Here is a 12,914-nt window from a genome sequence, read left to right on the forward strand (position 1 = left end):
GTGAAAACTCTTTACATGCGCTTGTTCCACGAGACAGGCTCGCGCTGCATGGCTCTGAACTAACAGCAAATCAGACACAAGCATTGATGGCTTTTTTTTGGTCTGTTCTTAAAAATATAATAAAGTGTGCTTTTTCAAGCGCATGTCTTTGTGACTAACAGCATTTATGTCATGTCACTATGAGACGTCTTACAGGTTGCCCGCCTGCTGTGGGTAGATGAGCAAAATTACCCACGTATGAAATACATTTGGACGAGGAGCTTGCAAACTTGTTTCAGCCTCGTCGCATTTGGCGGGTGCTAGTTTCACACCCTGGCCACTGTTTAATATATTTGGCGACTTCCCAGATCCATGGTTTTGCCATTTGCCGATATTGTCAATTATCATCTTTTTGCAATCGGGATCTTTGTAAGACATCGTCGATATCTGATTACAAAGTCATATTGCCCAGCCCTACATCACACACTCACTGCAGTTCAAGAGCATAAACAGAAAACAGAACACCTGTTCCACTGTGTCACCACTAAGTCAGCAAACATGGCAAGTTCAATCTTGATCTCAATAAAACTTTGTTGAAAGCTTTCATTGAGCTGGCCATCTCAGCTAATCTGAGTATAAATAAGAGTTGACGTTTTTGGTCTTTGTGAATGCCAGAGATGTCTGCAGAGAGAAAGACATGCTGCACACTTACAAGTAATGAAAACAGCCTGGTCAATGGATAATGCACAATTTCTGTTTTCAAATATTTCTGAGTAAAAAATTTATTTTTTTTATAATTTCAGCAAGTGTACATCTCAATTGCTATTGGCATAAAAATCACATAATGGCATTATATTGGCCAATGGCCACTCCATTCTCTAGTTTTCAGTACCGGCCATTGAAAAATCAATATTGGCCAACCACTAATTACAACCTGGTTTAAAAGATAGCAGCTTGAGACATACCAGAGACAATTTAGCAGAGATGGCCCACTGGTATTAAAATCAATTGGAAAAATTGGAAAGCCCAATGAATGTAAAGAAGGAAGTTTCACCTTAAAGGTAAATGAGTCAATCACCTTTTAAATACATCACCTGTCAGTCAACTTGAGAATGTGCATGCGCATTAGCTGAAACAGCCTGAAAAACTGTTTTTTTTTTAGCATGATCTGAGCAAAAGAAGCACAATTTATGATACCATTATTGTCTGATTTGAAATATGTTTTTTGATAGTAATCTTGACCAACTGTTTTGGAGATTTCGGTCATTCCCATTCAAGTAGATAGGACCTGTACTTTTATGGCACTTGTTTACATTGAAAACAGCGGCCCAGCCTGCCCTAGAGCATTCCAAAGTTGGCCGCCGAGTGAACTGACTTGAAAGGGACTTTAGACATACCAACACACACTCAACTGATGAACCCCCCAATGTATTGTGATCCCTCACCTTCTCCATCTTCATCCTCCATCTCATCGCCCACTTCTTCTTCTTCCTCATCATCTTCCTCCCCCTCACTTCCCTCTGACTGTGCATCATCATCATCTTCATCAACAGCTGGAGCCTCATCCTCCTCCTGCTCTGCATCCGAGTAGGTCTCATCAGCAGGAAGAGATCCACGCTCAGGTGACACCGGCTCCAGATAATCATCACCCTGTTCTGTGTGCTCCTCATTAACTGGACCTACACCACAGAGAACACACAGGGGTTCAGTGGTCACCAATGCTTTTTACCAGTTAAAGGGCCAGAATATTGCTACAAGAGGCAAAATAATATACAGTGAGGTATAAAGTCTGGGTACACTTGTGAAAATGCTTCCATTTATCATTTTGAATATAGTTTTTTCATTCCAAGTAATATTATCAACAATCAGAGTGAAAAATGTAATAAAAAAATAACATGAATTTCAGATTTTCATAGTTTTTAGTATGTCTGACTTTTGCTTTAATGACAGTATGTACTCAATCTGTTATGGACTCCACAATTTTTTGCAAAACATGATGATCCGTGTTACCCCAGCATGATTTGAGAATGTTCCAAAAAGCTATAGTGTTTCAATGGACACACAGAAATCTAACCTTTTGTACAGAGTTAACATTGTCAATATCACAAATCTGCTTTGTGATAATTGACCTAGAAACAGTGCAGATTCTTAAATATTTCTTATTGAGTTTACAAAACAATATATATATATTTTTTTTTCTTTTTTTTTTTTTTTTTTTTTTTAAGTTTTCCAAAATCCTAGAACTTTGTTTATTTCCATGTTTAAATTAGATTTTGAATCACATATTTCCCATGTTGACTCTCTTGAACACTACTATATATGTACACTGACCAGATGCAGGTAGAGCTTCCTCATCATCGTCATCTGGAGGTGGAGGCCCTGGTGGTGTTCGTGGCCCTCTGGGCTGCGGTCTGGGTGGACTGCCATTGTATTGCTCTTCATTGTCCCACTCTGAGAGAAATGTTCACACGCTGGCATTTAATTACACATCATGAAGGATGGCAGAGAATGAGTATAAATATAAGTGTTAAATGTTTGTGCTGACCATGCTTAATGTTCCTCTTGGAGCCCGGCTGCTGCTGTTGGGGAGGAGGAGGTGGAGGAGGGGGCGGAGAATCCCGCTCGTGGCTGTGGGGACGATCAGCTGTGCCATACACTGCCAATGTCAGGCATGTGTACCATCCACGCAGAACTAAACCATCTGTGTTTACCTTCAAAAATAAACAGACAAAATTAAACTCACTTGACCCAAGTGTTATTTTATAAATCATACTGCATATAATCAAATATATTATAGTATAATATAATAAATTACAATAAATGTAAAGTACATGTAATAATGTAATATAATACAATTAATTTAAAAATGAAAAGTATTTAGAAGAGCAACAAATGGATTGTTGATATTAGGCAAAGACAGAAGTGCGACATGCTATACTTTATGTAAAACCATTTTAACATATTGTCTAATGACTATAAAAAAAATGCATTTGTCACACAACAGGACTATCAAAGCGAACTGCAAAAAAGCTAAAAGGTGATAAAACAAAATTTAAAAAAAAGGCAAAAAACTTACAGGAAATGGTGACCAGTTGTAGCACCTAAAACCAGTGTTATTATTGTTTGGGATTTTTAATTTAGTTTTTATTTCTATTTTATATTCAATTTGTCATTACAGTTTAGTTTTCACAGTTTGTCTGTTAGTTTTCGTTTTCTCAGTATTTTTTAGTGTCAGTTTAGTTAGTTTTTATTTTAGTTTTAGTATTTTTTATGGCTGCCAAAGCTAAGCGTTTACTGGTGCAATTTAAAAAGTCTAACATCATTACGTTTCTCTGGGCAGTATTGTGTTACTTCTATCTAGTGGTATTTTCATGTTTAATGTAGATGTTGCAAAATTTATAATATAGACAAAAGACATTTAAACTTCATCCACATTGTATCCATATGTATTTCATTAAATTATTACACATCATTACTAAACTAATCTTTGGGGAGTAAACAATTAAAGGGACATTTCACCCAAAAAATTTAAGTTCTCAAATCATTAACTCACCCTCATGCCATCCCAGATGTGTATAACTTACTTTCTTCTGCTGAACACAAATGAAGATTTTTAGAAGAATATTTCAGCTCTGTAGGTCCTCACAATGCACGTTAATAGTTGAGCTAAACTGTGAAGCTCCAAAAAGCACATCAAGGCAGCATAAAAGTTATACATAAGACTCCAGTGGTTAAATCCATGTCTTTAGAAGTGATATAATAGGTGTGGATGAGAAACAGATCAATATTTAAGTCCCTTTTTACTGTACATCAGCAATCTCCTGATTTCAAGCTCGATTATATTTCCCAGCACCATCTAGCACTCTGCGAACTGTACTAATAAGTGTAATCGAGCTTGAAATCATGATCGTACCTGTAGACTGCAATTGCAAGATGTACAGTGAAAAAAAAGAGTTACATTTTGTTCTGTTCTCACCCAAAACAGATTAGATCACTTCAGAAGACTGCCTTTGTGTTTTTTGGAGCTTCAAGGTTTCATATACCCTATTCATTTGCATTGTATGGACCTACAGAGCTGAAATACTCTACTAAAAATCTTTGTTTGTGTTCAGCTGAAGAAAGAAAGTCATACATATATGGGATGGCATGAGTGTGAGTAATGATAAGAGAGTTACAATTTTTGGGTCAACAATCCCTTTATCTTTTTGAGGTTTAAAATTGATGATTTTACTTTGGGATGTGTGGCAGAACTCATTTCATGTCCACTGGTGTGAAAAGCAATGACAGAAATGTTATAAACAAGTACAAGTTAACTTAATGTTATGATGTGAAAGTGTAGAAGAAAATATAAAAATTAATTTCAAATATATATTTTCTAGAGAATAAGTTTTCCTCTGTCCCAATTTACCAGTGCCCTGCTGCTTAAACATCTGGGATTTGTTCAAAAGTGGATCTTCAAAAGGTTCTTCTTCCCAGTATTGAATATTTCTTAATTTTTGCTTTTGACTAAAGGTAGAAGACATCCTAAGCTTTCTTCAAAGGTATAATGTTAGGTTGTTTTGTCGTTTGGATCATAATTAAAAGTGTCAAGAAAATAAAATTTTCCAAAATTGTCCCACTTTGTTCATATTCACCATATTATGTCAAAAACTAAAAAAACTTATTTTAGTTCATTTTGGAGTTATGAAAAAGTATTTGTTTAGTTTCAGTTTTTTTCCAATAATTTCAGTTTTTATTTTAGTTAACAAAAATTATTTTAGTTAGTTTTCGTTAACTATAATAACACTGCCTGAAACATACACTTTCCCTTAATACAATAATATAAATTCTAACCTAAAAGCTTGATGTTGAATAATTAAAAGACAAGTTTATGTCCATGTTATTTGTCAACGACCCAAATATCTCTCTTTATCCAAGTAGCTCAAAACCCTTCTGAGAACCTAGAGGGGAGGAGCAAGACTTCTCCTAAATGAAGGCTGATTTCTCTACAAGCCAGTGAGAACAAGAGCTGACAGTTTTAGTCATTAGAGAGGCATGTGGAAATACATTGTGGATTAGAAAAAATACTTCTCAAGTATGCACAGAGGAAACCTGCAGTCAGCAGTTTTGGAGAAGCACGATGGTAACGATAACGATACGTGTGAGTGAGATGAATTTCTAACATTTGGGTCAATATCACCACACGTTTTAATAAGGGAATTTTATGTTGGGCTGTAATGAAACAGCTCTCTTACCTTTCCATTGGGTCTGAAGATGATTGACTTGTTCTCATCATACTCGAGGCTAGTGCGAAATTAACACTGACATCAGTGATTTCAACAATCAAAGAATACATGAATCTATTCCATTAATTAAGTATAGAATTAGGAAAAAGTGCACTGGATTTCTTGTTGAGTTTGTCAAACACAGGTGTGTGTGTGTGTGTGTGTGAGTGTATGTAGTACCTGCCCAGCCTGTCAAACACTGGGGCGTTGGGTTTGGACACATTGTTGAAGAACAGGTCCAACTGGAATGCGTGAGGGGCCGTCTCCCTGCAGATATATAGGAAGGGGCATTGTAACTGTCAAACCCAAACCAGAAACCCCATTTTCCATCAACAGCAAACCACTCTCTGTCTAATCAAACATCTGCATATCAGTGACATTATTTAATGAATCCCTCAATTTCAGCATGGCTCTCTTGATTTATTCTACCAATGCAACATGATCATTTAAAAGAGATAATAAACTTGAATACTCAAGCCTATCAAAACAATCATTTTCTTTTCTCTCATTGTTCTTTTAACAGGTCTGGAGACAAGACAGATGAGGGATGAGATCATGGGAAATGCTGAGAGTGGTCGGAGAATAGGGGGTGTGGTGGATCTGTTCTTAAAGAAGGAACAGTAGGGGCTAGAGAAACCTTTTCTAATTTCCTCAATGTCCCCCAGCCATTTCATCAGAGGATACCACAGTATTACCAATTTAATTACATCCTATTGTGTACTATAGAAGCACTAGGGCAGGTTGTACACACTTGAAAGCTGTAAACATGATCGAAGTGCTGTTAAATGTCACAATATGTCCAGTTAAAATACCTCTGGAGGCTTTCATGCAGTGTGAATGGCAAAGACAAATAACTTGTGCATATGTAGAGGGATTAGAATGTTTATATCTTAATTGCATGATTTTTCAATTTAAGATAAGACACTGTGTGTGTATGTGTGTGTGTGTGTTCTCACCCAAATGCTCTGCTGTCAGGAAGGTTGCTGTGTGCTTTGATGCCAGGGGGAATGACCCGCACTTCTGTGATCAAGACACCATATGGAAACCGCACAACATCCACATTTGTCAACTTGTAAGAGGACAGACACAGAAGAATTTTAAGAAACTTATCAAGATAAATGTTATCATGGATAGACTGATGAACTGGCCAGATCTCTCTCTCTCTCTGTCTCTCTCACACACACACACACACACACACACACACACACACACACACACCCTTAGGCAGCCTACCAGAAAAAAACACTCAGGCTTATTCAACCGTTTAATGTCTTGGAATTAAGATTTCAAAGGTTCAAGGAATTCTGAAACACAAAAGCATTCTCTGAACTTCTGTACTGAATCTAAAAATGTCAGAACGGTGAATACAGTCACTCTTTCCCTAACAAACTGTCATAGGGCAACCGGCTAGTCTAACCAGTTTCTACAGAGCTGTTGGAATACACCTGTGCGGCGGCAGATGAGAGCAACAATACAAAGCACTCACCCACCACATTCACACACCCAACCAAGACAAGAGATCTTTTTCCAGTCTGTCTTAATAGGATACTATGTAGAACACTGGAGTGAGGAGATTCAGATTTATTGTTAAAAAAAACAAAAACATAATCAAAGTTGCACCTCTAACTAAGACATTTAATATAACAATGAATTTATCTGATATATTTACATTTATTCATTTGGCAGACGCTTTTATCCAAAGCGACTTACAAAAGAGGAAAACATAAGCGAATCATCCTAAGGAGACAGTGGTATGAAAAGTGCTGTATTACAAAGTTTCACTTGCATCATAATAGTATTTAAAACAGAATAAAGCGCAACAGGAAATTTTTTATTTTTTTTATTTTTTTTAATGACTGGTTAAGTGCTCAAGGAAAAGGTGTGTTTTTAGTCATTTTTTGAAGACAGAGAGTGAGTCAGCTTCACGGATGGAGTTGGGAAGGTCGTTCCACCAACGTGGTATGATGAAGCTGAAAGGCCGGGAAAGTGTTTTGGTGCCTCTTTGTGTTGGTACAACAAGGGGCTCTGTTAGGGCACTCTGTTATGTTTAAATAGTTATTGGTTATTAATCTGACACTCCAATGTAAAACAAAATATGCCATATTCCTTGCATTTGATTTTTAATGTTGATTTGCTTTGTGACTGTGAGCTTCAAAGTGTATATTTACATAAAAACAGAAACAGGTAAACATTGTTTTTACTCTGTGGTCATAATCTTTGGATCTGTAAACATTAAAAAAAAAAAAAGTGTGTGTGTGTGGTGGGGGGGGTACACTGTAAATTTAAGAATATTTTTATCTATGGCAAGTAATTAATTTGGAATTTAAAGCTAGCTTTATAAAGTTACCCCATTAAACTGTGCTAAAAGCATATGGGGCTGTTATCTCATCTCATTAGGCCTGCTGATTTAGACCAGTAAAAGTAATGCATTTATAATGCTTAACATTCATTCTTCCTTGCAGATCCTCAACTGTCAAACATATGCATGCATTGAACAGGCAAACAATCATACAAGCAAAACAACCCTGAAATCAACCACAGTAAAAAACAACAACAACAACAACAACAACAACAAAACAGAGAGATAGGACAAAATATTAGCTAAACTAGACAAACAAAACTAAAAAACTTGAATGACACACATATTAGAGAGGAAATGCCAAAAAGGTACAAACTTTCAACCCCGGCTTGCACTGTAACACCTACGGACTCAGTATACATGCACACGCTTGTTTACATGACAGCACCAGGGACGTTCAAACTCTACTGAGCACCTGAATGGCTGACACATTTACATCGATATCTGTACACATTACTGTTTTCAAAACACATGCTATAAATGTCAACGCATTGGTATATAACAGTACAGAGGGCTTATTAATAACAACTACACAGATGCAGCTCAAATAATATTATAGTCATGAATTTGCTTTACTCTTGTACAATTTACATGATAATGTTAGACTTGCTCTGTCATAAAACTATAGCCGGATCTATTCCAGGATAATGTAACTATCCAAAATGGAGGGTCTGATGTGTAAATATGAAAATTTGAATTCAGTATCTTGTCTGGAATGAACTGAATGTGTATGAAATCATGTGCTAATGAGCTAACTGACTGTTTACTGCGCTCAGAGCGTTACAATGGAAACTTTAAAACCCGCATGAAAACCCGCACGTTTGAATATTTGTCGGACTTTAAAGTCTCTGCTACGTGCGGTAAAAAGACATGAAAGGTAGAATGGAAAACTCTACAAGTTTACCTCTGCACTTTGATGCTTGAACGTATCTAAAAAGAGCAGCTCCATTGCAGATTCCCCCGCCATCTTTCTTGGTCACATAAGGACTTCCGGTAAAGGAAATACTTCCGGAGGTGTCAGTGACGCTGTATGAATCACTAGATTTTTGCTAGAATGTAGTAATTATTAATTACTAGATTTCGATACTTTGTTTGTATATCAAACATACGATAGTATCCAATTTGTAATATAGATTTACTGTAAATCTGCCATTTTTGAGTCTCTGACTCCTGCACAAATTAATAGTTATTTCAGAATTCATATTTTGTTTCTAAACTAAAACAAACTTTGGGAAAATTGTTGCATTTCTGACAAATCCGAAACATTTAAATCCATTAGTAATTATGTTAGAAATGTGTCATTACTAAAAGATCATTCTGTTCTAACAAAGTTATAGAATTAATGTACTCTTATCACTTTTACAATGCATAAACTGTAATCACATTCCATACTTTTTGTTTTACTCATTCTTTCTTTTTTTTTCTTTTTTTTTTTTTTTCTTCCTGAATTAAATTCAGACATCTCCTTTTCTCTCTGGCACTATAGCTGATATTAAATCAAGGGTTTTAAAAGGGATTTCATTGATTCTTGCAGAAAAGATGACAACATTCAGTGGTGCATAATACCTCTTAACAGACACAGGTTTCTCCAGTTCCAGTACTAGTGGGTGGCCCCTCTTGTGGGTATCAAGAAACTATTTTTCATTTACCTTTGAGCTGCAAAAGATGCTTCAAGTACTAAAGGGGTGGTGTTGTGACAAGCTCAGGGAGCTGTTTTTTAGCGTCTCTCGAAGAGAGAGTCTTGTTTTTTTATCTGTACTCCCAGGTGAGCAAATACTTGGTTATCTCAAGGAAGTGGCATAACAAATACAGATTTTTTTCTTTTGTTTTCATTAACTTCTCTGCACTAAATGAATTAACCTAAATAGGCTATATATAAAAGACTTAAACCTGCTACAGATTCACTTTTAAACAACAATGTCTGTATTCCCTCTCATTTTATCTTAAAGTGAGGGCAAAATAATGTGTTGATAAAGTTTACCCATCAGAGACTGCAGAGAGGTCAATGAGGACCCTGAAAATTGAAGTCTCTCTCTCTCTGTCTCTCTCTCTACTTCTGTATCTCTCTCATTACAAGCTCTCTTCTGGGAAGGATTGTCGACAATGCTGATGACAGTCCTAAATATGTAGGGTGCAACGGGGCTTAAGGCACACCTTAAGAAAAATTCGCTTTTTCTGGTCACAAAATGTATCAAGATTCAAGAAATACATGTCTTTTTATGAAATATTGATGGAGCAACATAATTTGTGTGAAAAGAAAGAGTAACAGAAGGTTGTTTTGAACAAATTCATTTTTTTAAAAAGGTGGCGAAGGGGCCTTTTACCCCACACCTGGGGTAAAAGGCTCCCTCACTTGGGGTAAAAGGCCCACCAGGGGGGTTATACTGATATAGTGTAGATAGTAGGCAATAGTTTTGGGGCACAATTTGTCAATTTATGCAAATAGAGACAGCAAGATGATTTTTTTGAGTAACAAATTAAGATAATGCTTATTCAAAATAACCACTTCAGAAACTTCATTATGATTGTATCAGTCAGTGTGAGCCCACTTTGAACAATCTTCATCACAAATGATATGTTTTATGGGGTGTAACGTATGCTGGAACTGGCAATGATGGCTATGACGAAGACGATGATGAGGAACCCAAGTGCAGTTTATTTACAAAGTGAATGCCCTAACTATACACGTGAACTAAACATAAACAAAACATGAACTGGGCTAGACTAGACTTGACTATGGCTTGACTTGACTATGGCTTGACTTGACTTGACTACAGCTTACCAAACACATACCATCACATTCAATACTTGACAACTACACAATGGAAAACATGAGGCTTAAATACATGGACATGGGGGAACATAAACCAATGACTAAAACAGAACTGATAACAAGCTAATTAAACAATAAACCAATGAAAACATGACACATGAACATGGAGGGAAAACAGGAATCACATGACAAGGGAAACAGGAACTAAACATTTCAAAATAAAAGACATGAATCAACAGAATACACTTGACATATCCCCCCCACTAAGGGGTGGCTCCCGACACCCCAACACAAACAAAACACGTAAAACATGACATAAATTCAAAGTTCTGTAGGGAGCGGGGGGGGGGGGTGTCTTGAGGCGTGGGGCGTGGCGTGGCGAGAAAGGGCGAGGGGCATGGGACCAGGTAAAGTCCGTGGGGGGTGAAGCCATGAGAGGCTCGAGGGGCGGAGCCATGGAAGGTGGAGCCGTGAGAGGCTCGAGGGGCGGAGCCATGGAATGTGGTGCCGGAGAGTAGCTGAAGACTCGAAGGGCCAGGGTGGAGCTGATGGCAGGGAGGACCAAGGCGGTGCTGGAGGCTCAGAGGAGCAAGGCGGAGCTGAGGGATCGGAAGACTGAGGTGGAGCCGGTGGGACTGAGGACCAAGGTGGAGCCGTAGGGAAGGAGGTCCCTGGTGAAGCTGACAGATCGGAGGGACGAGGCGCAGCCAGAGGATCGGAGAGCCAAAGCCGAGCCAGGTGACCGACAGACCAAGGAGGAGCCGGAGGGACGAGGGACCCCGGCACAGCCGACAGGCTGAAGGACCGTAGTGGAGCCGAGAGAACGCCGAGCTGAGGCAATGTCGAGGGACCGACAGGCCAAGGCGAAGTCCAGGGCTCGGAGGGTCCAGGCGGGATCGGAGGGCTGAAAGTTCCCCTTGCCTGCTCAGGAGAACTAAGGGTGGGTATAAGGGTGGGAACTATCTCCAGGTCCCACTGCTCAGGTGTGGCTGTGACATGGCATGGAGCAGGCTGAGGCGTTGCGGTGACGTGGCATGGAGCAGGCTGAGGCGTTGCTGTGACGTGGCATGGAGCAGGCTGAGGCGGCCATGACGTGGAACTCCGGCCATGTCGTGGAAATCTGGCTCAGCGGCGGCCATGTCGTGGAACTCTGGCTCGGCGGCGGCCATGTCGTGGAACTCTGGCTCGGCATCCGCCTCCCCCACAGTGAACGTGGAACCAATGATCCGTAGGGTGAGGTCGATATATTGAACCAGGCTGAGGGAACTGCGACCGCCAGGCATCAAAAAGAAATGGACTCATTCAATCTTTGAGGGCAACCTCATTAAAGTCCACCTGGCAGGCTAGACCGCAGAAGTCCTCGACATAGTCCTCCAGGGGACGATTGCCCTGACGGAGGCGCAGAAGTAAAACTGCTGGGTTCATGGGTGGTCAAGTATTCTGTAACGTATGCAGGAACTGGCAATGATTGCTATGACGAAGATGATGATGAGGAACCCAAGTGCAGTTTATTTACAAAGTGAATGCCCTAACTATACACGTGAACTAAACATAAACAAAACATGAACATGGACTAGACTGGACTGGACTGGACTGGACTGGACTGGACTGGACTGGACTGGACTGGACTGGACTGGACTGGAGCTTACCAAACACATACCATCACATTCAATACTTGACAACTACACAATGGAAAACATGAGGCTTAAATACATGGACATGGGGGAACATAAACCAATGACTAAAACAGAACTGATAACAAGCTAATTAAACAATAAACCAATGAAAACATGACACATGAACATGGAGGGAAAACAGGAATCACATGACAAGGGAAACAGGAACTAAACATTTCAAAATAAAAGACATGAATCAACAGAATACACATGACATGGGGGCCTTTAGACCCTGCAACAGGGGGGATTTTTTTTTTTTTTTTTTTTTTTACCACAAATGCTATCCTTTCACTTATTGGACAGTTATTGAAAATGTTTTTAAATAATCACCTTGAACAAAATTGAAAATGACATAAGTATTTTGTCTCAAAATAAAATGTGATAATTTCCAGGATATTCATTAGCTACATAAATTTGCACCATTTAAAAAATTATTAAATATTAGATCAAATGACCTCACAATCCAACTTTAGACTTTACACACAATGATCTCATGGATCAGGAATGTTTTGCAGTGTATAGTGACAAACAGGTGTTTTTAGAAAGTGCTGTGGAAGTTTTTGATGCTATTTAGTGTTTTGGGAGAAAATTAAATCAAAGGAGCCTTTTACGCCACAGAGCCTTTAGCCCCATTGTACCCTAAACTCCCTTTTATCAGTGTGTTTACTTTCCATTTACATACTCAAAAAAAATAAAAAATTAAAAAAAAAATAAAAAAAAAAACAAAAATTAGGATTTACTCATTTCAATTTCATAACAAAATTCATAAAATTGAATTGAGTAATTTTAAATTTTATTAATTTAATTTGGTTTAACATTACAAGATTCAGTTTGATCTAATTCTGTTATGAAATTTATATGCG

At 38.3% G+C, this 12,914-nt stretch overlaps 1 protein-coding gene across 1 annotated transcript in view; it reads right to left on the minus strand.

The window, feature by feature from the left end:
- Nucleotides 1–8,576, minus strand: part of LOC127452856 (protein virilizer homolog) — a 48,837-nt gene extending 40,261 nt beyond the window's left edge. The window contains exons 1-7 of the mRNA XM_051718651.1: nucleotides 8,507–8,576; nucleotides 6,200–6,312; nucleotides 5,424–5,510; nucleotides 5,214–5,262; nucleotides 2,525–2,690; nucleotides 2,311–2,430; nucleotides 1,425–1,658 (exon numbers count right to left, since the gene is read on the minus strand). Coding sequence (XP_051574611.1) covers nucleotides 1,425–1,658; nucleotides 2,311–2,430; nucleotides 2,525–2,690; nucleotides 5,214–5,262; nucleotides 5,424–5,510; nucleotides 6,200–6,312; nucleotides 8,507–8,569 — 832 coding nt within the window. The 5' untranslated portion in view covers nucleotides 8,570–8,576. The remainder of the gene's footprint in view (nucleotides 1–1,424; nucleotides 1,659–2,310; nucleotides 2,431–2,524; nucleotides 2,691–5,213; nucleotides 5,263–5,423; nucleotides 5,511–6,199; nucleotides 6,313–8,506) is intronic.
- Nucleotides 8,577–12,914: the final 4,338 nt, after the last annotated feature.

Source organism: Myxocyprinus asiaticus, chromosome 15 (assembly GCF_019703515.2).
Source record: "Myxocyprinus asiaticus isolate MX2 ecotype Aquarium Trade chromosome 15, UBuf_Myxa_2, whole genome shotgun sequence".
Lineage (NCBI taxonomy): Eukaryota > Metazoa > Chordata > Actinopteri > Cypriniformes > Catostomidae > Myxocyprinus > Myxocyprinus asiaticus.